The sequence below is a fragment of the Mus caroli genome, unplaced genomic scaffold (genome assembly GCF_978045245.1).
Source record: "Mus caroli unplaced genomic scaffold, Mus_caroli_1 scaffold_6, whole genome shotgun sequence".
NCBI classification, from domain to species: Eukaryota; Metazoa; Chordata; class Mammalia; order Rodentia; family Muridae; genus Mus; species Mus caroli.
The window spans coordinates 147,964,567-147,992,251 of NW_028227261.1; the positions used below are offsets into that span (position 1 = coordinate 147,964,567).

The 27,685-nt window shown below is 39.1% G+C and overlaps 1 protein-coding gene across 1 annotated transcript in view; it reads left to right on the forward strand.

The window, feature by feature from the left end:
- Nucleotides 1-27,685, forward strand: part of Tox (thymocyte selection associated high mobility group box) — a 302,621-nt gene that overhangs the window by 123,720 nt on the left and 151,216 nt on the right. The window contains exon 3 of the mRNA XM_029476656.2: nucleotides 21,424-21,489. Within this exon, the coding sequence (XP_029332516.1) occupies nucleotides 21,424-21,489 (66 nt within the window). The remainder of the gene's footprint in view (nucleotides 1-21,423; nucleotides 21,490-27,685) is intronic.

Here is a 27,685-nt window from a genome sequence, read left to right on the forward strand (position 1 = left end):
ATTTGCCATGAAATTCCACCTCCTCTTTCCTACTAAGTAAACAGTTAAGGAGTTTCACATTCATTTATGGTGTTGTACCCTTTTTTAAAATTTGGTTTCAGAACAATTTCATCATCTCAAAATTTTGTTATAGCTTTGGTCAGTGTTTTGATTTCCCAGTTGTATGTGTGTGTGTATGAATGTGACATGCATGTGCCACAGTGCACATGTGGAAGTCAGGACAGGATTCATTATTAGTCCTTGCCTTCTACCTTGTGGGAAAGGGGTCTATTGTTTGTGACGGCATATGCCAGGTTATCTGGCCCATGAGCTCTTGGAATTCTCCTGTTTCCAACTCTTTACTCTCCAAGGGGCACTGGCATCATGGATGGGCACTACTGTATCAGCCTTTATGTCAGTTCTCTGCATCCAAACTCAGATCTTCATGCCGATTGCCTATGTGGTAAACACTTTATCCACTGGGCCATCACCTCAGATGACTTTTGTTAATCTTCTTAATAAGTTTAATATATGGATCCTGGCTGCACTGGGGAGGGTATTTCCAGGTGAACTCCATTGAAAGCAGTGGCTCATTTGATCCCTATGGAGAACCACGAATGAGCAGCAGGGTTTCCTCGCTGTGCAAAGAGAAAGACGAACCACTGTGGAAATTCTAAAAGACAGGTCTGGGAGTTGTTGCTAACCTGCTCCAAGGCTGCTAATCGGGCCCCTGAACTTGATTTCAATTCATGCCAGCCACTTGAGAACAAAGAGGAGGTCTCTGTAACCATGCTTCTCTTTACATTGTCAGCACAGAGTTTGAAACACAGCTTCAATGCTAAAATAGTCATATCTTTATATAGTAGATATTTAGAGTAACTGATTATTTAAAATAATTTTCTATAGAACAGAAGTGAAATCAGAGACTTGGAATAGATAACATTTGTTAACTAGATAAATTACCCAATAAGGTCATGGAAATAAAAAAAAATATTATCTGTAGTTTTGGAGTATCAAGTGGGGCTCTCCACAATCATCAGGTTAATAGGATAATTGCCAGTTCTGTACTCTGTTTATTCTCATCAACATACCTGGAATACAAATGAAAATTTTATCCAAATGATGTAAATGTAGACATTTGTGAACATTCCTGGACAGTAACTTAGAATGACTGTGGAGGACAATTGGAAACATTCCTTGAAATTCAGTGCAAGTGTGAGCAGCCCCGGAAGCATAATTTCTGTAGTGTTGATCTGTGGAAGCAACCACTGACATTTTAATCCATGTATCATTTCCCCAAACATTTGCCTTCTATTAATTTATGAAAATTTCATTGAGTGCTCACTATGGCAAAAACTACAGCATGTATGCCGAGGGTTAGATATCATGCTTTGGTTTTGGTGCCTGCATCTGCTGAAAGCAGAGCTGGAAGGGCTGACTGTTAAGAATTCTCTGAACATAGGATATGTAGACAAAAATGCTTAAAATAAAAGTTACCATTAGAACTTTTTTCCCTTATGACACCATGATGGCAGACATGTGTTACTCTCCATCTCTCAGAATCCATTGACTGTACATCACCAATGGAACCCCAGTGGAAATGGTGAACTTAGAGAGACAATGACAGGCCTGTGTAGGCTGATTCCCACCCTTGGCTGATAATGGGAAAGGGATGGGTGTAGACATAGCAATACATAGGAATCCTTGCTAGATAGAGCTCACTATTGCCATAAACAAGTAACTGCTCTTTGAGGGGGTTTTTGAAGCTATTTTAAAGATAAAATTTATGTATGGCATTTTGCTTAAGAACATGTGGAAAAATTAAGTTGCTTATATCTTTTACAATAATCAGCATACTATGCAAACAAATTTATGGTCTTTAAAAATGAAAACTCTCTGACCCATTGAAGAGAACTCAGATAAACTCCTCCCAGAACCCTGCTTGATCTTTTCCTTTTCTTTGAGCACTTCCACTTGGGTGACCTTGCCTTCTGCTCTGACTGAAGTGGCCTTCAGTAGCCATGGCCTCTTTCTCTAGAGGCTCCCCCTGTACCCACCCACCACATGAAAAGAAGAACACACCCGTACTGTCACCAACCAATTTAATCACAGCTGCAGAGAGACCAATGCACTGCGTAAAAACTGTGGAATGTGTTCCAAAGCTGTTGTTACTACTGCTGCTGCTGCTGTTAATTTTATAACCTGCTCTTCCAGGAAAGACCTTTATTATAAACTCCTTTTTCCTTACAAGAATTAAAGACGAGACTTTATTTCTTAAAAATGGAATCTGCAGCCTCAGTACTATTTATTATATATAACATTTACATATATTTTTATACATACACAGCAAAGAATGTTGTCCTTATATATAATAAGACTATTTGAAAACTCTCAGATAGTGTGAATTGAATGTAACTGGCTTTTTTTTTTTCTGTAAGGAATTGCCCTTTTTAAGCTTTTAACTGATAAACTTATGGGCTGCCATATGATGGTTTATACAACCAAACATTATGTCATATCTGAGTAAACACAGCTATTTCCTAAAACATTTATCATTTTTCTGGAGTGAAAATATTCAAAAGTTCTTTTGTAGCTTATCAAAACATGCAAAATGCTATTGCTCTGACAGTACTATACAGTTGCATGCAGAAAACTCACTTCCCCCAACTACAGCTTACAACCCATCAATTGGTCCTTCCACATTCACTGCTCTGGACCCTTCCCAGCCTGTGATACCCACCATCCCATTTTCATGGTCAATTTTCATAAACTTTACATAGAGGAAGATTGAAAGATATTTGTCTTTTATGTGCTGTTTATCTCCAGTCCATCCATGTGTCCCAAATGATGGCATTTCATCCTATTTATGACTAGATAGTACTCCATGCTGTTCCTCAGATTCTTCATTTAGTCCTTAGTTGATGGACAGTTTGGCTATTATGAATACTGCTGCAATAAGCAGGCAGTGCAACAATGGCTTCATTTTTCTTGTCTCTATATACAGAAATGTGATTTCTGGAGCGTAAGTTAGTTCTATTTTGGTATTTTGAGCAACCTGCTTATTTTTTCTATAAGGGCTGAGCTAATATTGATTCTCACAAATGTTGTGTTCTCTTTTCTTACCATATAAAATGTATTTATCATAATGTACAATACACGTAATTATATGTAATATATTATATATATTTCTCTTTTCTCCACATCTTAGCATTTGTCTTTTTTTTTTCCATTTTGATAGCTGCTATTTTAAGTAAAAAGAAGTCCTGTCTCACTGTGGTCTTGGTGTGCCTGTCTGCCAGGATTAGTGATGTTGCCTACTTTCCCACATACCTGTTGTCAAGATTGCTCATTTGAAAGAAATTATATTATGTGAGAATATTTACTTCTAAGAGCTGCTTGAAACATAGTGGTGATATTCCAGTTGCATTAAGAAAATTAGTACAGTCATCTACTTTGAATACTAATAGCATTAATGAAGATGTAACATCTTGCAAACAAATGATTAGATTTGCAGGGAAAAGGATAAATAAAATCCTAATTAACAAATTATTATTTTTTTTCTTAGAGCTTTTAGGTTTGAAGCATGACAAGTGACAGTTTTGTGTATAGTTTGAAGAACACATTTTCTTATTCTGTATTAACTAATCACAACTGTAACTGCCATGTGTATGCAGTACCATGTGTATTCATCTTGAATTAATGGACTAGAAATCTAAGACCCTCAAGGCTCCATGGTTCTTTTGAGCACCACACCCCAAAAACATGGAACAGCTGTAGGCTCAATGAGAGTTCTGTGTCTATACCACACTGTTAGGGCATGTCTATGTGATTTTTCAAAACGATATATTGTCCGATCTAGAATCTAAGCAGCTACCTTTGTTATTCACATGAACCATTTCACAGTTCTTCACATCTTTCCTCTAGGTTTGTCACAAAAGTAACATAACCTAGAAGCGGTTTATCATAGACCAGGTTTGCTCAGTAACAGCACTGTTGGTATGAGGTTAGACCACTCTTGCAGGTCTTTCTTGTACATTAGAATGGAAAGAACCATCCATGGCTTCATGCACCTACTTTCTAGAAGCAGCTATCAACCAGAAATCAAAAGTTACGAAATGTAAAATGCCCTGCTATCCCAGAATATAACAAAATCTTCCTTTTTAAGAGCCATTTTCACAGAAGTTGTATTGTATCTCCATTGCTATGTATTTTAATAAGAATAGGTAAATTTATGAATAAGCAACTAAAAAGGAAATCAGCAAAATTTGAATAAAAATAAAAACAAAGAAAATACTAATAACCCTTTAAATAATATTGCCCCTTACTCCATATCCTTAGTGAGCCTAACCCTCCAAGAACATCTGACTGAAAATAGTATACAGTAGCTGCTAATGGAGAAAATGTAAAGAGAAGCTATGAAGAAAATAGCAGACACCTTGAGCCTGACAACCACATCTGCAACAGCATATCTGTAAACTCTTTCCTATCAACCATCTAACTGTGGGGTGCAGGGTTTTGAAAAGCAGAGTTTATAGTGCACATCAAGGACACAAAGTATGAGTTTTGAGAACCACATTAGCCTTTGAAAGCATTAATAGAGTTGGACGTTCACATATGTGGGCTCATTGCCTGAAAATGGACTGCAGCAGGTATTATAAAATATAGATTTTAAATAATCACCGTGGGCCTATTTCCTGCCATGTGTCCCAATAATAATTTAATTGCTCTTAAATTATGTGGGATGAGGATTAGACACAATACGATGACTTTTGGAGAAAGTATATTAGTTGGAGAAATGTATATTAGTTTTGAAGAAAAGGCAACATTGTTCTGCTTTTTAAAAAAATCCATTTTTGATCATTTAGTCGGCTCCAGAGTTTGGCTTCCAGTCTCTTCTCAATTCAGTGTGTTTAACTTATTTGTCCAAGTTTAATGTCTCAAGTAACATTGAAGAATTTCTTGGAGACAAGACTCATTAGACAGATTTAAAATATGTACACTCTTCCCAGAACTATTCAGAAGGCATTTCTAACAAAAAAATTCTTTAAACCACTTAATCTAACATTAATATTAATTAACTTAATGACTATAAAATATGTTATGTCAAAGTCTTTCATAGCAAATATGAAATGTGCAGAAGGCATTAATAATGCATCTCTTCTTGCAGAGGTGCATAATAGAACAGAGAAACCAGATGTGATGTCACCTCTTCTACAGTAGTGACAGAAGCATGGTGGGAATAGCTGAAATACCTGAGGGTCTAGCTAGCTTATGTGATTGTTAAGGTAGACCAACAAATGGGGGTATGTAGTTCTATGAAATATAGTGATTGCTAGCTTGAGGATAATTTCATGTATAAAACTAATAAGCTATGAAAAAGAAAATGTATAGAAGATTTATGTCATCCAATGTTGTATGACTGTCTTGAGGCACATAATCCTGTACTTTAGGGACAAACTATTTGATGTCTTAATTTTCAATGACAATAAATTAGGTTAGTGGGTAAATGGTCTTGGCAGATAAGATACACTGTGTCTTGCTATGAGTAAGGAATATTTCCTGTTTATTAAGAGTAGAGTTGTGCAGGGCTGTGTCCTGCCCTGCAACTTCTACAGTTTTGTGTGAAAGTTTTTAGCTGTGCACTCCAAGAGGTTCCCTCACCATAGATACAAATAAGTTTAGCATTAGTTGATTAAAAACCTTGAAATTAAAAAATATTTTGTGCACACTGGAAGTAAGTATATGCAAGCGTGAGAATCATGTTTATGTCTACATCCTTGCCTGTGCATGCCCAGCTGGGATGATCTGAAAGCTGTCCTTGACCTGAGGACTTGATGATTAATATTTGTATCTTCCTTTACTTTCCCAGGATCACCCCATATTTAATGGTTGACCGAATTTGTACATATGGGAATAAAGCATAGGTCTAAACATAATTTTCTGTATTTAAAGTTATATTGCAGACAAATTTAGGCACAAAGTTGGTTGTCTCTACTACTTTCCTGTTATTAACCTTTCCAATCACTAATGGAAACCGTTAAGCAAACCCACCTGCGGGGAAGTCCCATGGTTTCCACAACCGAGCATAGCACATGTGGGTATAGAACTTTACAATTCACAAACACATTTGTACGTCTCATTTGACTGTGACAAAATCAGAGAAAGAAACTATAATTGTCATCTTCACCCCAAAGCCAGTCTAATAGAAAACACGGGAGCCCGACTCTGATCTGGACTTTTAATTTCAAAATTCTCCAAGATGCCAGCTCCTCCCATACCTGTCCTGTCATGCCATATTTGCACATGGACAAGATCTCAAAATTAGCCTGGAATCATGTGGTAAAGGGAAATAAGCAGACTCCCTTAATCTGGCAGGCCTAGCAACCTTTCATCAGCATGCTGGTCTAGCTTTAGTGATGTGTTTACTTCAGTGTCATGCTGGCTGTGAGAGCCCACGTCAGTTTGACCTGGAGCATCTTGTCCATAATCTGATCTCTGGCTAATGCCAGGATAAAGGAACCTGAATCCCGGACAACTGTGTAGTAGAAAGCTGGGAACTGTTGTCTAAACTCCTGTAAAATGAGCTTCCTTTCAAAATATTCCAAGTATAGAGTGTCTAGAGAAAGTTTATGACTATAGAACAATAAGTACCAAAAAAACTGATATGTGATCTCGGTGCCATTGTTCCATACCCCCAGAGGACCAGTCTCCATACACAGATACTATTTGGAAATTGATGCACATCAAATAAATGTTACTAGAGTATTGTGAAGACATGAGATGCCTCTGATGCTATAGTTCTCATCATATAGGACTGAATTTTATTTACCCATTCCTTTAATGGACAGGGACACATCACTAACTGAGCACTAAATTATGATAGGCCTGGGTGACAAAGTTTCTGACCTCACAGTGCCTATAGTTAAATTCAAGAGTGAGGCTGGGGACAATACAATGAGACACAAGATGCATAAGCACAAGATGCTGTAAAGAGCTTACACAAGGCAGAGGAATGACATTATCAATGCTAAATGCTTTAGAATCCTTCTGTGCACTTTCTCCAGTAACTCTGGACTCTGTGCTCACTTAGTGATGTGTTCCTGTCCAGACCCTGGGACTCATATGGTATCTAGAAACTTTGACTTTTGGTAAGAAAACTCCCTGGTTAGGAGATTCCACGTTTATGCTTGGTTGCTAATAATTAGTAGTAGTATCATCTTTCACACTCTGATATGTTCCAAGTCAGTTGATGAATTCAAGCACAAGATGCTGTAAAGGTCTGGACAGGAACATACCACTAAGTGAGCCCAGAGTCCAGAGTTACTGGAGAAAGTGCACAGAAGGATTCTAAAGCATTTAGCACTGATTGTCTAGCACTCATTGATGGCTGATAGAATAATATGAGAGCTGCCTGCACTGTGGGGTTTTCTGTGCCCTCTGCACATAAGGTTGTGCTAAATAAGCATTTGGTTGAGTAACAGTGAGTCATTATCACAGTGTTATGTAGAAATGCATCGATTATCACTTAATTTTAATGTGTCAGCATGGCCATCTTAGGTCAGATGGTTAGCGTAACATGGGAATATCTTCCAGTGTCAGTTTTCCCACAGGAAACCAACTGTTTCTCACCCACAGAGTGAACAGTGCTTTGAGTGGACATACACATAGTGACTTACACAGAAGTTCCAGCGACAGCTCTAGTGTATTCCTGACAAAGTGCCATGTTCTACAAAGGAGAAGATAAAATATTTGTGATGTAGTTCCTTTCGAAACAAACAAGCAAAAACAAACCTGTGATGTGAGAGCAGGAGCATGAGGGAATTCTGCCTGTGCAGAATCCTGAAACCTTTTGCAGGGAGGGAGCAGAGGGGACCTTCAGAGCGGCGGAACTCAGACCATTTGTAATGAGGGTTCCCTGGGAGGATGACACTTGATATATAAAACTTAAGCAGAAGTACAAACAACTGGTTCATCTCCAAGAAAGTGCCATCAGATGATATGTTCATAAGAGCATCTATGGAAGTGGCAAAATGTCCATAACCACATAATATTTGAAGGTGATAAAGGAAAATGTACCATTCCATGTTTTATCATCACTTTCAGTTTCCTAGGCAAATCTTGGCCCTTAAGAAGTAAACAGGGCCCTCCTCAAACTCAGTGACTTGGAAGATTTTTCTCCTATGGTTCTTTAAAATGTCATCATACTTTCGTTTAAAACATAGGAACTCTGGAGTCTAGAGAAATACTGAAGACAATCTCTAAAAAGGAAAGAGGGTGACTGGAACATGTCACAATGGACCCAGTTGCATTTCTTTCTCATTGGTCAGACACTCCCTGTGTCACCAACATGAATTTCCACACCTATCCTCCTGTTAGATTTGAATATTTGAATCTATCCCTATAATGTGATTGTCAACTCTGTCCAAATGCTGTTTGGGTAATTACTAAGCGAGATGAAATTACCCATCTCTTTACCCAAAACCTTTATAGATCTTTTTTATTATCACTTTTAGTCTCAAAATTACTCAATCACTATTTCTCCTCAGTCTTCTTAAAAAGGTGCACCTCTTCCCTGTCTGATCAACTGCCCCTAACGCAGTCTAATTATAACTTCATTGTTACAAATATGTAGCCATCACTCAATGCCCATGATCTTCTTAACCAGTATGAAGATAACCTCACTGTTTCTCATATGTATTTGGTCACTCAATGCCCTTCTTCTCGATACCCTAATTTCATCCTAGTCTTATTTCTCTTGCTTGGAGATTCTCAGAAGTAAGCAAACTCCCCCAGACCAGACAAATGTTGAAAAAGATCCTCACCTTTTTCTCTATGTGTCAGATACTGGAAATATCCTTTGCTTAAGAGGGGATACTGACACTGCAGGAGCCAGCCGCCCCCACGCTAATTGCCCTCATACTTCTCATTCCACACTGAAGAGAATGTAGGTTCTGTGGTAAATGTGGTGATAGTTGTTGGGGTGTGGAGGTAAGTGAGCTTAGGTAAAAGTTGCCAGCAAGTGTGAGACACTTCTCAAATGTTCCTTTCATAGATTCAGAAAAATTGGTCTAAAGCAAGATGACGCCAAAGAATGTTCTGAAGCAAACATTTGACTCTATGCCTCCTCAGAGCAGCATAGCTTTACAGCTCCGATCTTTACAGAATTTCAAAATTATGCAGCTATTTCTTTATGAGGCAATACCTTACGGTATTAGCAATGTTTACTCTTTATTAGCTGTTACTGGAGGCTTGTAGGTGCATATTTTTTCAAGGATGTGTAAGTATGTCATGAGTATTTTGATTGACTTAAATGAATTTTCATTCATCTCACCAGAAGTACGTGGTAGTTAAACTTTCGTCTACACATTCTTTCCAACACAATGCATAATGAAAATTGATTGCTTGGGATAAATGACCTTTGGGGGGGGTGGTTAATGTGTGTTTGGTTGGTTGGCTTCTGTTTGATTTTTTCCTAGAAACTTGAACTTTTTACTTGAAATAGAGCTGTTCATGATGTAGGGAAAATTGTTTCTTCTACCTATATGCTTCTTTACCTGATTATAGCCTTTCTGTAAGAATGTGCATCATCATACAATGAAAGAAGAACAAACCCTAGGTGAGATTAGTGTAGCCCTACAGAACTTACCATCAGTGCCATCAGAAGTTGCTCTAGCCCAACCTGCAGTGAATACAAGCTCACAGGTTAACCCTGGCAATGCAAGCCTGAGTGATGAAATGGAGGTGGAGGGATCACATCACACTGTAATATTTCCAACTGGCCTTGGATCTACAGCAATCGGTGTGAGTTCCATTTCCAGGAAGACCACTGGCAACACACAGGGTCTGTTCCTTCCTTTCGAAATACCCCTACACCCTAAGCTACTGCAGCCAGGATTGCAGATGCTGAGGCAGGCACAACCTTCCCTGGCTGCCATTCAGAGGCAGTTTTTTTCCCCCATATAGCCCGATGCTCAGCTTAGTGAACACATAACTATTATGGCTGTGAATAGGGCCTTTGAATGCTTTATGACTATGGAATTAGCATCAGTCACTCTTAGAAGCAAAGGTTACTAGCTAACCCTGGGGTTGCTAGCTAATCCTTGAGAATCAGGAAGACAGTTGTTAGAAGATTGATATCTAATCCATCTCAGAGGAGTATACAAACACTTTATCATCTACGTAATAAGAGCTGTGATAGTTACTGCATGACAATTATAATGGAAACTATGTATTTGGTGAGATTAGAAGGGCTTCCAAAGGAAGAAGTTAAAACTGGTTTAAATAATAACTGTCTGTGGAGCCTGTTAGAAATTCCAAGGCTATCTGAATATATGAGCATAGTACACTTGTTTGTAAGCAGTCAAGACACCAAAGCCATGGCATGACAGCCATGCCCTGAACTTTAAAGGCATCTCTCCATGAGATCCATGCCATGGACATGTTGTATCACAAGACATGTTCTAGAAAACTCTTTAAGCTGATAATGAAAATCTTAGGTTTCAGAATTCCCAAAGGCAATGCATCTCCAAGTAAATGTTCTGCTGCAACAGCTACACAGTGAGAACATTCATTTGCTTTCAGAGTAGAATCTAGGTTGTAAGCTGTGGTCTAGTATTCTTTCCATGTTACTCAACCATATGCTATTCATATCCACAGTGCATTCTTTACCACTCCAGTTCAGGTCGCAGGAGCCTGAGGAGGTCAGCCATCTCCCTAGCCAGTTCAGTCCTCTGAAGTCCTCATTGCAACATACAGACTTGGAAGCAGAATAACTAGGGGCTTTATCTTGTTTGTGCTAGAGTGCCTGTGCCAGCTATATTTCCAATACACTTACCAGGCTTCAGCACACAGGATGATTGCTGCACATTAGTAGGCACAGCCTTCTAACTAGAAGAAACATAGACAAGCGTCCCCCATTCCAGTGCCCCCTGACCAAAAGAGAACACCTTGGATATGGAGGGGTGGCATCCTCCTGGATCCCTGTGACCATGTGATTAGCCTCCTAATGGTTCACATTGTCCCTCCCATTTGTTTGCTTATGCTTAGCTTTCAAGGTCTTTCTTTCAATGCGATTTTTCCTTCAGATTCAGGGGATTGAAGCTAAGGTCTTGCATCTCCTGTCCAAGCATACTATCACTGACCTAATTCTCCAGCTCCACTTGCATCCAGACAAAACATCAACAGGCTTGGACTTGTTCACCTAAGCCTTTACTTCTTTTACTACAATAAATAAAGGAATACAGCTTCTAATGTTGGACCAAACAATACAAAGATGGAAATTTTATTTTTGAAGTTTATTACTTCTTCTTATGATTTGGTATAATGGATTGTCTAAGAAATGTCAACTGTCACTGTCATCAACATTTCTGTTCTTAGCTTGTTTTTTGTAATCAACAGTTTCTATAGAAAACATGTAGAAGTGTGAAGATTTTCCCTTTTAGACACAGTGTGGTATCTTTGCATGAATTCCTTGAGATTCTCTCTCTCTCTGTCTCTCTCTCTCTCTGTGTCTCTCTCTCTCTCTGTGTGTATTCCTCCCTCTCTCTATCTCTCTCTTTTAGCAGCAGTTTTCTGGTTTTCTTTTCATGGTTTCCATGAGACACCATGTTCTTTACCAGAGCCAGTGACCAATATTCATGTCATGTTCTCACTCCGCTGTCTCTTGTGTTCCTGTTCGGAGAACCTCATACTGCCCAGGGTCACATTGCCCAGTGTTGCTCATCACTGACTACGCTCGCACAGCATTGGATGTCTGCTTTCTGTTTTTAAATAGAAGAAATAATGACTACCTAGTTTGAAAGGCTCTTTGGGATTATGGGTTTGGTTAATATCCTCTAAAAACAATTTCAAAAAACTGTAGTAGAAGATTATAAATGAGTTTTTATGTGATTGCATCCCCTGTTGCTTTGAAATGAAATCACAATAAAGAGTCTAAAAGCACTTGGTCAGAGAAGCTAATCCTGAGTGGATACCATTTACATTTAGATTTAAAGGAGTCAGTCTATTTATTCTTTCAGACTTTACTGCAGGTTCCAAATTGAGAAAACTCAGAAATTAAAAGCCCTAGTATGGTCATATATGTTTTGAAAAGTTATAATGCCTAAATTCAGTTGACTTCCAAGAATACTAAGAGTGATAAGTATACAGCATGGGCAAGTGCAGTTAGTTATGTTTAATGAAACCACTTTATCGTGGTAATGACTAATAATCTAATAATGATTATCTAATATGTGATCCAAGTAGAGAGAATTGGGGTCATTAGAGTGTAATAATGCTCCTGCTGTGCCTCCAGATCTGTGAACACACAAATACACATTACATACAGACAGCCCCTGACTTACAGTGGTATCTGTGAATACACAAATATACATTACATACAGACTGCTCCTGACTTGCAGTAGTATCTGTGAAGACACAAATACACATTACATATCGACCGCTCCTGACTTACAGTAGTATCTGTGAATACACAAATGTACATTACATACAGACCACTCCTGACTTACAGTGGTTCATGTTAACACTCTTTTCATTGTTTTATGAGAATGCAGAAACGATACGCATTCAGTAGACACCACAATTGTTTTCTTTCTTTCTTTCTTTCTTTCTTTCTTTCTTTCTTTCTTTCTTTCTTTCTTTCTTTCATGATGATAGGAGTTGAGACTAGGGCCTTGTATATGCTAAGAATGTTCTCTGCTACTAAACAATATTCCCAGACCCCTAGTCCTAATTTTGAAATTTGTTTTTTCTTGGGCATGCAATATGCAATTCAGTTCTCTCCCTGCTACTGGGCAGTGACAGCAAATTTTTTTCCAATTTTTTATTAGGTATTTTCTTCATTTACACTTCAAATGCTATCCCGAAAGTCCCCCCAACACCACCTCCCCGCTCTCCTACTCACACACTCCCACTTCTTGGCCCTGGTGTACCCCTGTACTGGGGTATATAAAGTTTGCAAGAACAAGGGACCTCTCTTCCCAATGACAGCCGACTAGGCCATCTTCTACATATGCAGCTAGAACCACGAGCTCTGTGGGTACTGGTAACTTGATATTGTTCTTCTTGAGTTTCATGGGTTTAACAAATTGTATCTTATATCTTGGGTATCCTAAGTTTTGGGGCTAATATCCACTTATCAGTGAGTACATATTGTGTGAATTCGTTGTGATTGTGTTACCTCACATACCCAAACCTATGGGACACAATGAAAGCATTTTTAAGAGGGAAACTCATAGCTCTGAGTGCCTCCAAAAAGAAACTAAAGAGAGCACACACTAGCAGCTTGAAAACAAACCGAAATGATGCCCTCTAGGTTTATCCATTTGCCTAGGAATTTCATAAATTCATTCCTTTTAATAGCTGAGTAGTACTCCATTGTGTAAATGTACCACATTTTCTGTATCCTGTATTTCTTTAGGGGATATATGTCTATTTAGGTCATTAATCTGATCCTGATTTAACTTTGGTACCTGATATCTGTCTAGAAATTTGTCCATTTCATCCATGTTCTCCAGTTTTGTTGAGTATAGCCTTTTCTAGAAGGATCTGATGGTGTTGTGGATTTCTTCAGGATCTGTTGTTATGTCTCCTTTTTCATTTCTGATTTTGTTAATTAGGATGCTGTCTCTGTGCCCTCTAGTGAGTCTGGCTAAAGGTTTTTTCTATCTTGTTGATTTTTCTCAAAGAACCAGCTCCTGGTTTGGTTGATTCTTTGAATAGTTCTTTTTGTTTGCACTTGGTTGATTTTTCCCCTGAGTTTGATTATTTCCTGCTGTCTACTCCTCTTGGGTGAATTTGCTTCCTTTAAATCTACAGCTTTTCAGTTTGTTTTCAAGCTGCTAGTGTGTGTTTTCTTTAGTTTCTTTTTGGAGGCACTAAGAGCTATGAGTTTCCCTCTTAGAAATGCTTTCATTGTGTCCCATAGGTTTGGGTATGTTGTGGCTTCATTTTCATTAAACTCTAAAAAGTCTTTAATTTCTTTCTTTATTCCTTCCTTGACCAAGATATCATTGAGAAGAGTGTTGTTCAGTTTCCACGTGAATGCTGGCTTTCTATTATTTATGTTGTTATTGAAGATAAGCCTTAGTCCATGGTGATCTAATAAGCTGCATGGGACAATTTCAATATTTTTGTATCTGTTGAGGCCTGTTTTGTGACCAATTATATGGTCAGTTTTGGAGGAGGTACTATGAGGTGATGAGAAGAAGGTATATCCTTTTGTTTTAGAATAAAATGTTCTGTAGATATCTGTTAAATCCATTTGTTTCATAACTTCTGTTAGTTTCACTGTGTCCCTGTTTAGTTTCTGTTCCAGGATCTGTCCATTGATGAAAGTGATGTGTTGAAGTCTCCCACTATTATTGTGTGAGGTGCAATGCATACTTTGAGCTTTACTAAAGTTTCTTTAATGAATGTGGCTGCCCTTGCATTTGGAGTATAGATATTCAGAATTGAGAGTTCTTCTTGGAGGATTTTACCATTGATGAGTATGAAGTGTCCCTCCTTGTCTTTTTTGATAACTTTGATTTGAAAGTGAATTTTATTTGATATTAGAATGGCTACTCCAGCTTGTTTCTTCAGACCATTTGTTTGGAAAATTGTTTTCCAGCCTTTCATTCTGAGGTAGTGTCTGTCTGTTTCCCTGAGATGGGTTTCCTGTAAGCAGCAAAATGTTGGGTCCTGTTTGTGTAACCAGTCTGTTAGTCTATGTCTTTTTATTGGGGAAATGAGTCCATTGATATTAAGAGATATTAAGGAAAAGTATTTGTTGCTTCCCATTATTTTTGTTGTTAGAGTTGGCATTCTGTTCTTGTGGCAGTCTTCTTTTAGGTTTGTTGAAGGACTACTTTCTTGTTTTTTCTAGTGCATAGTTTCCATCCTTGCATTGTTTTTTTTCTGTTATTTTCCTTTGAAGGGCTGTATTCGTGGAAAGATATTGTGTAAATTTTGTTTTGTTATGGAATACTTTGGGTTCTCCATCTATGGTAATTGAGAGTTTGGCTGGGTATAGTAGCCTAGGCTGCCGTTTGTGTTCTCTTAGTGTCTCTATAACATCTGTTCAGATTCTTCTGGCTTTCATAGTCTCTGGTGAGAAATCTGGAGTAATTCTAATAGTCCTGCCTTTATGTTACTTGACCTTTATCCCTTGCTGCTTTTAATATTTTGACTTTATTTAGTGCATTTGTTATTCTGATTATTATGAGTTGGGAGGAATTTCTTTTTTTGTCCAGTCTATTTGGAGTTATGTGGGCTTCTTTCATGTTCATGGGCTTCTCTTTGTTTAGGTAGGGAAAGTTTTCTTATGTAATTTTGTTGAAGATATTTGCTGGCCCTTTTAGTTGAAAATCTTCATTCTCGTCTACTCCTATTATCTTTAGTTTTGGTCTTCTTATTGTGTTCTGGATTTCCTGAATGTTTTGAGTTAGGTTCTTTTTGCATTTTGCAGTTTCTTTGATTGTTGTGTCCATGTTCCCTATGGAATCTTCTGCACCTGAGATTCTCTCTTCCATCTATTGTATTCTTTTGCTGATGCTTGTATCTATGGTTCCTATCTCCAGAGTTGTCTTCCCTTGGGCTTTCTTTATTGTTTCTACTTCCATTTTTAGATCCTGGATGGTTTTGTTTTAGATCCTGTTTGGTAGTGTTTTCCTGTAACTCTCTAAGACATTTTTGTGTTTCCTCTTTAAAGGCTTCTAGCTGTTTTCCTGTATTTCCTTCTTAAAGTCCTCCATCATCATCATAAGAAGTGACTTTAGATCCGTATCTTGCTTTTCTGGTGTAATGGTGTATCCAGGACTTGCTATGGTGGAAGAGTTTGGTTCTGATGATGCCAAGTAACCTTGGTTTCTGTTGCTTCTGTTCTTTCGCTTGCCTCCTGCCATCTGATTATCTCAAGTATTTGCTGTCCTCAATATATCTGATTGGAGCCTGTCCTTCCTATAATCCCAGTTGATTCAGGACTCCTCAGAGTCCATCTTTCTTTATGATCCTTTGCTTCTGGGCTCCTGTGAACCTGATATTCTGGGTGTGTCAGAGTTCTTGGCAGGCAGGTTCCTCTGAGACCCTGAAATACTGGTGTGGCCAAGCTCCTTTTATCCTTGGATCCTGTTGTCAAAGATCCTGGGCGAGTTATAGTGCCTGGAAGTGGTGTCTCCTTTGAGGAGCGTGGAGCTGTCTGGTCAGTGGTCCTAAGATCATGTGGAGAGTCCTTTAGGGACCGTGGGGGTGTCCGCCGACTCTGAGCACAAGCAGGTGACAGCAATTTACAGCTTCTAGTCAGCCATAGGCAGAAGCAAGCAATATTCTGCAGTGTTTCGTTGTTAAGCTGGGAGTTTTAGTAGGTTAGTCATGTTCCATATAAATTTTTACTCACTTGATAATGATTTTATGAGGACATAACTCCTATGAAAGTTGAGAAACATCTCTAGCCATACAGTCCAATCACCACCTTTTATGGGTAATAGAAAATAAAGCAGAATATCATAGTGGTAAGCTTTTCTACTCCGGATTCAGACCTTGGTTCTATTCCCAGATGGTCCATGGGACTAACAAAGCATCTATTTCTTCCACCATGATGTAAGAAATTCAGATAAATGTCTTTAGGGCACTTTCCAAACCCAAAATTCTAGGACTCTGTGAGCTATAATTCTACTTCAAATAGACAGCAGACCTTTAGCCCACAACATGGGATGGCTTTTAAGATGGTTGGAGTAGTGGGAGGCCTACTAAGGCCCTGGCAGCATCTCCTGCACAGGGTGTGGTAAGCTATGAAAACCCAGCCTGATTGGGAAGGAGCTGGGTCCAGATATCCTTGCCTTCTCTCCTTCTCGGTCATGTCCAATTGCAAGCCCCAATACACAATTAAATGGTGGAGGTATATTTGGACACATACAGATTGTTGTTTTACATCTCATACAGGGTAGCCTGATTACATAGTATCAGGGTTCTGGGTTCCCAGCCAATCTATGTGTCTTCTATTAAATATAGTCTTACAAATGTGAAGCTTGAGGAATTAGAATGATGGTGCCCTTATCATTTCTGTACTTTTCTTCTTTTCTTCCTAAGGGTTCTGCATGTAAACTAATCAGTTATGCATGTGTATGTGCACACTCACCTATATTCATATGTGCAGGTAGGTACCTGTATGTGGAAATGCACATGTATGCATGTGTATTAGAGTCCAGAGTCAACTTCATGTGTCCTTCCTCAGATGCTATCTGCTTCACTGCTCGGACATAGTCTCCCACTGAGAGTTGATGTTTACCAGTTAGGCTAAAAATTGTGAGCATTCCAAACGGAGCTCGACTTCTCATGCTTGCATGGAAACATTTGACTGACTGAAGTATCTTCCCCATCCCTCAACCCATTTTAATCTACTGCAAACTTTAAATGAATCACCCTTTAGGCAGTGGTGAGGACGTGGAGCTCAATGGTAAAGTGTTTGTGTGATGTCCAATGTCCTAGATTTCATTCAAAGACAAAACAAACAAAAATTTATCAAAACCTTTTCTGGAAATTGAATGTTCTAAATCCACTTTCACTTTATTTAGGAAAATAATTTGTTCAATGAAACGAGTATGATTTGAGTTTTGTTAATTAGATAGTAATTTTTTAAAAATAATCTAATGCTGATCTTACATTATGGGGCCCAAAGAGAACCCACAGTGTATTCAGGTCACCCACTATCTAATGTAGTCCATCCTATACCACAGCATCTTCCCAGAAACCCAGAACTACCCAGGGGAGCCCATAGGCTGGGCATGGCTGGCCTTTATTGATGGGAGCAGTGGGCCTGAGGAAATACTTCCAAATGTAGTAGGGAAGGAAGGCAGAGTGGAACTATGGGAGTGATTTGTGGGGTATGGGTAGGCACAGAAAGTAGTATAGTGGGAAAGAGACACGGAGACTCTCCTAGCAAAACACAGCAAAATATCTCTCCTAGCAAACTAGGCCCTACTCTCAAGAAAGCAAATATTCACAAGAATTGAGTGTTTCCGTGTGTTATACCCTTACGAAATAATGGACACACTCTTCACTCTGTTTTTCTCCCCACTCTACCTCTCCTTTTTTCCCCCTCAAAAAATGTCTTTCTGTACAGTGAAGGCTGGCCTCAAACTTAAGATCCTGGTGGTTCTGTCGCCTGCATGCCAGCATGCCAGGACAATTGATGTTTACCAGTATGCTTACCAACAATTCATTCTAAAGCATTCTGAATATCACAGTAGAAATAAAAGAAGCTGCTTGTGTTACAGTTCTCTGGAAAAATAAAGTCAATCAGAGATATAGACTAGATAGATAGATAGATAGATAGATAGATAGATAGATGGAGGGCGTGTGCATGTGTGTGTGTTTGGCTGGACAGATTAATTATAAAATATTAACCGATATAGTTACAGAGACTGAGCAATTCCAAATCTACAATTAGAAAGCCAGAGCCAGGGGAGAGCTACTGATAGGCTTGAGACTTTAGAACGCCAGTGCTTCAGTTGTCCATGATGGCAGAAAAACACAGGTGCCACATTTCCTTATGGGATTGGAAAAATCAGGCTTTCACTAGGTTTTATATGGCACATGTGTACTGGGAGTAGCCTGCTTTTTCCATTTTACCTATTCAAATGTTGGTATTATTTAAACGCAGTCTTAGGGATACACCCCGGAAAACATTTTACAAGATATCTGTGCACCCCAAGGTCCAGTTTATTTAACTCATAAAATTAACCATCCTAACCTACACAGTCTTTTGCACTCCAATGACATTCTGACAAGCTTAACACTAAACATTCAATTTACTGTGATATGAAAAACAGCATCCCTCAAGATGATGGAAATTCTGGACCAGTATCCCAAGATCACCAAGATACAGGTTAAATTACTTCTACCTGAAATTTTGTGTTCAGAATTTCAATTTTTTTTTATAATTTGGAGTGTGTGTGTGTGTGTGTGTGTGTGTATGAAGAGAGAGAGCAAGAGGTTACCTAAATGTAAGTAAGACATTCACATTTCATTTACCTATATATCTGTAATCAGAAGGCAATTTCATATACTATTTTTAGTGTGCCTGCATTATTTTGACTGCAGAAAGATGTGTGGAGCTCTGCACTTGTGGCAACATTGTGGTGCTTAAAATGTCTCGAATTTTAAAGCAATTTGGTTTTCCAACTTTCAGATTAGGGACACTTAACTTGAACTGTCACCTGTCTGCAGTAACGCTGTTCCAGAATTAGTAGTAACTTACCCTTATGACTTAGAATACAGTGACAGGCCCTGGTGGTGAATGCTTGTGCCAGTCAGGCTGGGCTTACATCCCGACGTGCCTGGTAGAAACGTATAACTAAGCATCTAGTTAAGCTGCTCTGTCTCTTCGTATGCTTGTTTACACTGTTCAAGTATTAATAATGGTGCCTAACTCTGAACAGACACAAAAGTTAAATTAGTTAATGCATACAGGAGACACATGCATAGGTAGAGGGGACATGGAATACACTAAAAAAGTTACAATGTCTATAACTGCATATGTTTTATTTTGAAATGCTATTTCAGCCTTGGCTCAAAATCACTGAACTTTGGTACAGTTTGAGGGAAAGTGTCCAGCCAGAGCAGTAACATGAGCATATTCAATTAGCCTACAGTTTGGATAGACCAAAACCAAAACTTCAAAGCCTTAGTTGGCTTGAGAGCGGTGCTAAATTTAAAAACAAAGTTTGAGTAGATGAAATAGAAAGTAACACATTGTAGAATATGCATGGACCGCAGAACATCTGATTCACTCCACTACTTCTGCTCCGTTTAGTTTGTTAGAGTTTAAAAAAAAGAAAAAAGTGCCCAGATTCTAGTGGTTCTTTGGCATCTGAACATTAAAAACATTTGCAAACAAACCAGTCCACCCCACAGCAGGCCATGCTGGAGAATTCCCCGTGAGGTTCTTTTTTGGGGTTTGAGTTGTTGCACATGGGTGACTGGTGTTTAGGGGACGTACACCTGATTAAAGGAGCTGCATCCTTGGGTAAGTAAACTAGGACTCAAGGCCCCTGAGGCTTGTGCTAATCTCTGAATTGTACAGCCATGTCATTCATAAAAGATCTTGTGACCACTTAGGTAGGCAGTGTGCAAGATACGAACTGCATTTATAGGGTAATACATGAAGAAATCCTTTCAGTATTTAAGGTGAGCCTGATGAGTTCTTCAGTGTTACTAGGGGGCTTTTTACCACCACAGTTCACTATTGCTGACTAGAGTGGAGGCTCTGATATATCTGTGGATCTTATGTTACTTTCTTATAGAGCTAGCAATCCTTAGAGGATGGTATAGAGTTTCTCTGACTCATGGATTTCTGAGTGTATATCATTTGGTGATATGTAAAAATGTCTATGTTACCAACAACTTGTACTTCTATCAATGGTGGTTTTGTTTTAAAAAGCAGATTCTCACATTCGCAGGTTCATATGCCTCAAGAAAGCCTACTATGGAGAGCTGATCCAGGCCGAGTTTTGAAACTGATTATATTGGTCCATTTAATGCTTAACTTGGGAAAATGTTTTTCCTTAAAATAAAGAGGAATATTTTCCTCGTTTCCCATTTACCAAGTGACTTAAGATAGAGGAGGATTAAGTCTCAATGGAGTGATTCAAAGCCAGCATTGCCAAGTGCTATTTGCTGCTGTCAATGCTCTGGCTTGTTTGGCAGTTTTGCAACGGGGCTGCCCTATGAATAGCCTCCTTCTCTCTGTTCCTAACTTGCAAATATATGGGTCAATTTGTATGCATTTGCCTGTTTATATTCATTCTATGTATTTGCATTTCTTCAGGAAAAGAAATTGAATCATGGTACCTGTATGCTATTGTTGGTTTCCTTACATTCTGTTCTTAGTCATGGCTCCGGTGGCACATGCTTTCTCTGAATATTACTGTCAATTTAAAATGCTTTTTAATCAGAAGGCCATTAGAGTGAAGCCAGCTTTGGTCCATTATGAGGCTCTGCACTTTTTCTTTTCTGAAAGCTAAACTCAGAATGCACAGAGCCGTGTTTCCTCCCTGTATATTCCATTATTTTTTTTTCCTTTCAGAAAGCGTGCCATTCATTTAATACTTCATTACAGCCCAACTGCAGTATGTATACATGGCGTGCAGAATGAGCCATTTTGTTTTAAAACAGATTGCAGATGAAAGGAAACCATTCATTTCTTGCTTGCTTGCTGTAATTACTAGAGCGCTAATTACTCCAAATCAGTGACACGCAGGGTCAGGAAAGATGACAACAGAAACATCAAAGGAAAGATGTGGCTCACTCACTACAACAGATTCTTCATATTCTCCGCCATGCCATTGTTTTACTGCTACTGTTTCCCAGTTGGATGCTGAGGGTTTTTTTAAAAGAAAGAGAGAAAGAAAGAAAAACATGCACACAGTAGTCAAGATTGCTCAATGTTTACTATGATTTCATTTGCAGTTTGACGGGGAGAACATGTATATGAGCATGACAGAGCCGAGCCAGGACTATGTGCCAGCCAGCCAGGTGGGTTAATTAATCTTCTCTGCCTTGTTTCAAATTGTAATTAAACAAATTCAAAGAGTTGCATTGCAAATGAGTAGCACTATCAGTAACTGCCGCAATCAGGAATAATCATAATTTATAAACAAAGCATTTAAGCCTTGTTTCCAGTTAATGAGATGGAGCTGATAAAATACCAGCCTTGGCAGTTGTTGAAGAATGCTACCTTGCTTCCCCTCCAGAATGGCAAGCAGCTGCTTTGCCAGCACGAGCTTTCCTAAACAGTTGTGTTACCTTTAGGAAATAAAGTCTTTACAGGTGCAAGTTATTTGTGATTCTGACTGTGGATATGAGTTTATCATGGAAAGCTACACACGCCACCAATAGCTTCAGTTATCAACCGTTTGGAGCTATTTTCGATCACTATCTTCATCACTGAGGTATTTTGGCTGGTGGCTCCTAGATCACTGTTTTGGGGACTTTCTGGGGGACAGGGGAGTAAGTAGTTTTTAGGCCCCAGAGCCTAAGCACAACTGAAACCTTTCAAGGGCACCTTTGTGTCCATTTCCTGGGAAGGGCTGACAAGGTATTTCATCATGAGAACTGACAGCAAAAGGGGAATGAGAATGTAAACGGTTACATTTATAAAAGTAAATGCTTGCCTATTTATTTTTAGATACTTAAAACCTGGCCCTCTAATCCAGAGAGGGCAGTTAAAGCAAAATTATAACTGCCCCAGGGTGCCAGGATAACATAGAATATCAGAACACTATAAGCAAAAATAAATAAGCAAATATATGAGAGTAGAGAGAGTTCAAAGTAGCATTTTGTGGACATTAACCTATTTTTTTTCAATAGTATAAATCACATTTGCCTGGAAGTTCACATACCACCCCAGGTAGTAGTTTTCAATGCCTATTTATCGGCCTTAGTCGGTTTGATTGCTGAGAGGAGAGGGGTGCAAAGGGGCTACATATGAAAACATTTTCTTTCACGGTGGTTGACAGAAAACTCAATCTAATGCATATAATAGGAAGGCTCTCTGTGAGCCAATGTCTCCAGCTTAACTAAAATCAGGCAAGCACACATCTCCATGAACTCAGCGTTTATTTGGAAGGCATTGTGACTACTGCCTTGTTTCCTAGACACTCCACTATATCATTCAAGCTTAAAGGTCATCATGAAGTTCAAAGGCCAGGAGTCTGCCTGCTTCCATTTTGGTTGAGAAGATCTATATAGGAACCAGTCTGAAAGGGAAGCTTTCTTTGAATGTACAATTTTTCCTTTACTGAATTTGTTCTGCTAAGTACCCTCCAGGACCCGTAGGTAGTTCTGAATAGGACTGTTTGATTAAAAAATGAAAAATGTTACTATTAATTTGCTTCTAACCATCAATCCCAAAACTGTACTGACAAGTTTAGTATTACTATTAGATTAAAGCCACTCGGTACCATCTCTTTTGGGCCTTTAGGGTTTTGAAGTGTGAGGGCTAATTGAATTTGTTTGAAACAGTAGAAACACAAACTCAATAAATGATTACAGTTATGAAACAGCTGCTCACTCGCAGAGAATCATTATGTCTGTTTTAAAGAGTTTTGAATAAAGGATGGCAACTTCAGAATATATGCATCTAAGCAATTCAGCTCCTTAAGATTTCTAAATTCAACTACAGTATGGAATATTAATATCCTACTAAAATCAAACAAGCAAGCTTTTTTTTTAATATTTCGACCAGGAGTTCCTAAGAATGTTTCCAATATAATGACTGTTTATAATGAAGGAATAAAAGAGATCCAAAGAATTTTGTGCTTTCCAAAGATATGGCAGCTTTGTGAGCCAGGAGTAACGTATTTTTTAAATGTTAAGTTTATTTTAAAATAATGTATTAAAATGTTTTTAGAATGATTTGTTTTAAAAATTAGACTAATGTAAGAGAATACATACCCTGGAGGCAAATAAACTTCACAAATTACCCAAGTCAAATGGCCTTTGCTAAATTGTACACTTAACATTCTTTCTGTTTCCTTCCATACACTGTGTTCAAGAATTCATCACCTAGTGCACTTTTTGGCAATTTTAATCAATGTATCCTTTAGGTAGCCATAAATATGATCTCTGCCTTCCTGTAGGGAAGAAAGGAGTTTTGTTCTGTTTCTGACCTAACATCAAACAGCTGCATAGCTTAGTGGTCCAGTAGAACTTGCCTCATCGCATCAGTCAACACTGTAATTCCTGTTTAGTTCTCAGCTCGGTGCCTGCCGTGGGACTTACAGACCACGTTGCTAAGTAGCAGCATATGGAACAGTGCTGTTGCTGCGATGCTGCTGCAAGCGAATGGCATAATCCTGAACTTGAGATGATTTTTATAGAAAGCCTACGCTGGAGTTGCTCCAGAAATGAAAGTACACTGTAAAAATTAATGATATTCTTTTAGATAGTCTCAAAGGACTCCTTGCCCTATCTGCTGAGAGCATTCTCTACCTCTTAAGCTAGTATATACAGACCCTTAAATGCTTCTGCATATGGCTTGGTAATTGATAGGCAGATTTTAAATTGAAAACACCACCTATAATAAGACTGACAAGTATGTAATAAAAGCCCATAACATTGCCCCTGCGCCCTGGCGCCATGCTTGGACAACTGACTATTTTCTGCTCTAACAGCTGTAACTGTTCTGGGCACTCAGGACTTGGCTTTAAACACTAGTTAACTTGTTTAAACCCTGAATATAATCATCTTATTCCATGCAAGGCAATATTTCTTTTTGTGTGCTTCCACACCCTGTCTGAAGGGACCATGTTGCTGGATAGCCCATGACTTGGCAAGATCTGCCTTGTCCAGTTTGAGAGAAGCTGTGAAGAGACTAACATAGAGTCAGATGAGAAGGGGACAGATATCCACAGCCTTCTTGTCATGCTTGAGTGAGATAACAGAGTTAGAGTAAGAAACAAAGGAGCAGCTACGTTAAAAGAATAAGTCTGCGGACCTACCATGCAACATGAAGACTGTTGTTAACATACTTGAGATTCTTCCCAAAGGAGTAGATGATGTTCCTGCCTCATGCCAAGATAAGGGTTCCTCTGTGATGATAGCCCACATTTGCCTATTTCTCTGCAGGAACCATTTTTGTTATGTCTACATATCTTGAATAGATACAACAAAATTTATGTTCAGGAATTATCTAGACTGCTATGACAGAATGTATAGCAAGGAGATGGGGAACAGGGATTCCTGACTGAGCAGGAACTGCCAAACCTTCCCTAATCTTCTCAGATCTGCTTTCTGGGGAGCCATCCTTAGTGTTTGTCATGGTAAGCTCTTCTCTCTGGCTCCCACCAGCATGGCAGTACCTCCCACAGTTCCTTAGATGTGTCCTAATTTAAGATGGCTGTGACTGTCTGAACTGAGGGCCTCACAGGTATGGGTGTCATTTGGTTTTCCTCAGCAGTGCCTTCTGTGGCTCCTGAGATAGACTATTCTTGGGTGCACATCCTTGCTTCCCATTCTTTCTTCTTCCATGGACATTTGAGGAGCATTCCTTTTCACATTGCCGCTTGGTACTCTGCTCCCACTGTGCAGTCTTCGGGACAGCATTGTGTTTCTGGTCCATGGACACAGAAACTGCTTCTTCAGGAATAGGTCTGTGTGAAAAGGTGAGGAAGGATGGGTCATATTTATACAGGAAATAGTCCCTTGCTGGTGGATTTTCAAAGGTATTTCTGATATTCACTAATGTAGAAACTTAGGTTTTGTGGTTGAAAAAAATTTTTTGAGAAATTACATCATCCATGACCTTTGCCTTGACTCTATTCATTTCTTTCTATTTGATTGTCCTATTCCAGCCCCCCTTCCTGCTTCCAGCACCTCTTCTCATACCTTTCTTCTTCCTTTCCTTCTGCTGTCTTTCCTTCCTGGGAGGATTATCCTTCAGTTTGAATGAATTGTTTGTAGTAACTCAGAACCTCATAGCATACACTAAGTGGTAAGCATCCATATACCTAAGATCATACTCTACATTCTTCTCAGGGTGGGCTCTATTTTCTCTCTGCCTCCATCCAACCTCTAATCTGCATCAGAATTTTCTCTCATATCTTCTACTGAAGTCAAGGTCTCAAGCAAATGGGAGATGCTATGCTTTAGATGGCTGTCCCCAGAGGTCCAAAAGTCACCCTCATCCTCTTCTGTACAGTGGTCCTATTTGGAAGGGATGCCACCTTTGGGAAGTAAGGCAGAGTGGGAAATTCTTAGTCCATAGGGGATACACTCTTACTGTGGATTGTGAGACCGTGAGCCCTTTCTCTCTCTTCATTCCACTTGCCATCCAGCAGGCCTACCTAAAGCAAAGAGGCTGAAACTTTACTGAAACTTGTAAAACTCTGAACCAAAACAAACCTTCCCTTTGTAAGGCAATTGCCTCAGATACTTCTTTATTCAGGAAGCTAACCAATAACAATAAAGTATAGCGGTGCTATGTTTTCCACCAGTCTTAAGAAGCACTGACTCAAACTTTTTACAGTTTATTTAAAATACAAATAAAAATTCAGGAGCATCCATACATGTTGGAAAACTCTTCTGAGTAGCTTTGCTTTCTGACTCATCTGGGGACTTGTACCTGGTAGCAGTGAAGACTTCTACTTCCTGGTTCATCAACTTGTGATGGATGCCCTCTGTCTTTCTTTCTTTCTTTCTTTCTTTCTTTCTTTCTTTCTTTCTTTCTTTCTTTCTTTCTTCCTTGCTTCCTTCCTTTCTTCCTATCTTCCTTTTTTCTTTGTCTTTTGTTTTTCTTCATGCTTTTTAAATTCATTCCATTCATTTACATCTCAAATGCTATCCCACTTCCAGGTTACCCCTCCCACATCCACCCTCTCCCCCTCCCACATCGACCCTCTCCCACTCCCCTTTGCTTCCATAGGGTGCTCACCCACCCACCTAGCACCCCCCTACACTGGAGCATCAAACCTCCACAAGAACAAGGGCCTCCCCTCCCACTGCTGCCAGGCAAGGCTGGGCCAGCAACAGACCAATGCAGATGTGGGTGCTTGGAGTCAACCATCAGACTGAGCTCAGGGACCCCCTGGGAGAGCTGGCCCTCTGGCTTTCTTACACATTAAACTTCTTTTCTAGAAGTCATAAAACCACTACCTGACTAGTGAGCACAGTCCTATGGGGATGCCTTCATTACTCAAGCTATTCTTAATCCCAGGTAGTGTTGGCTCCACTTTTGACCTTCCTTCTTTCAACAAAAACATTCTGTTCTTGTCACCATCCCTCAAGAGTTCACCCTACACGCTCACTTCTGCCACCTGCCTGATTCTCTTCACTGTAACTGAGAGGTGGACTTCCAAGGTCTTTCGGGTGTCTCACATCTCCCATATGGAGGGGCAGGCTTGCTACTCTGTGGTACATGAACCCTATGTGGCCGTGAACCCTAAAAGCTAGGATTTGCTGCTCTTCTTTCTCTCTAGGCCTGGAAAAATGTTTGAATCATCTATTTATCTGCAGCACTATTTATTGTAAGATAAGTAGATGAATAAACACATTTTGTTTGGTTTTGTAGATTGAACCATAAATTCTTTGACACTTTCATTCCCAAGAGTTCCCAATTTTGCCTTGCTAAAATGTAGCATACCTCATATTACTTGGTTTATTGTAGTATTGTCTGGGTGATAAGCCAAGACACATTTAATCTGAGGTGCCAGTGTCCCCTCCTCCTGGGAGAGTCATTTCAAAAACAGGACATGCAGTGTTAATAGTTAATATGGTAATACCTGGAATTATCACCACAGCAACTTGCTGTTGTTTATAGTAAGCAATCCAATGGTGGTGGGACCTTTTGGCTCTCCAGTTCAGTTTTGCACCAATATTTCCCCAAACCTATTCTAAGAATTATATTCTAAAATTTGCAAGCATGCCAATGACCATTTTGTAATTATATGTTTTCCTAATGAGAACATGCTGTAGATCAGAGTGTAAATGAGGTATGGTAAAAAGAGCCTGGAAAAGGTTGTGTTTTTAAGAATATTTTTTAAAGTTAAAAAACAAAACAAAACCTCTTTATCATGGGCCATAAAAATATCCTTGATTATGGCATAAATTTGAACCATGGATTAGACTGATTGCTTTTAGATTGGTTCCTCTTGGAAATTTTTCAGGAGTAAAGTTAACCTGACTTTTTGACCATTGGCCCAATAAAATGATGAAGCTGCATGTATCAAGTAAT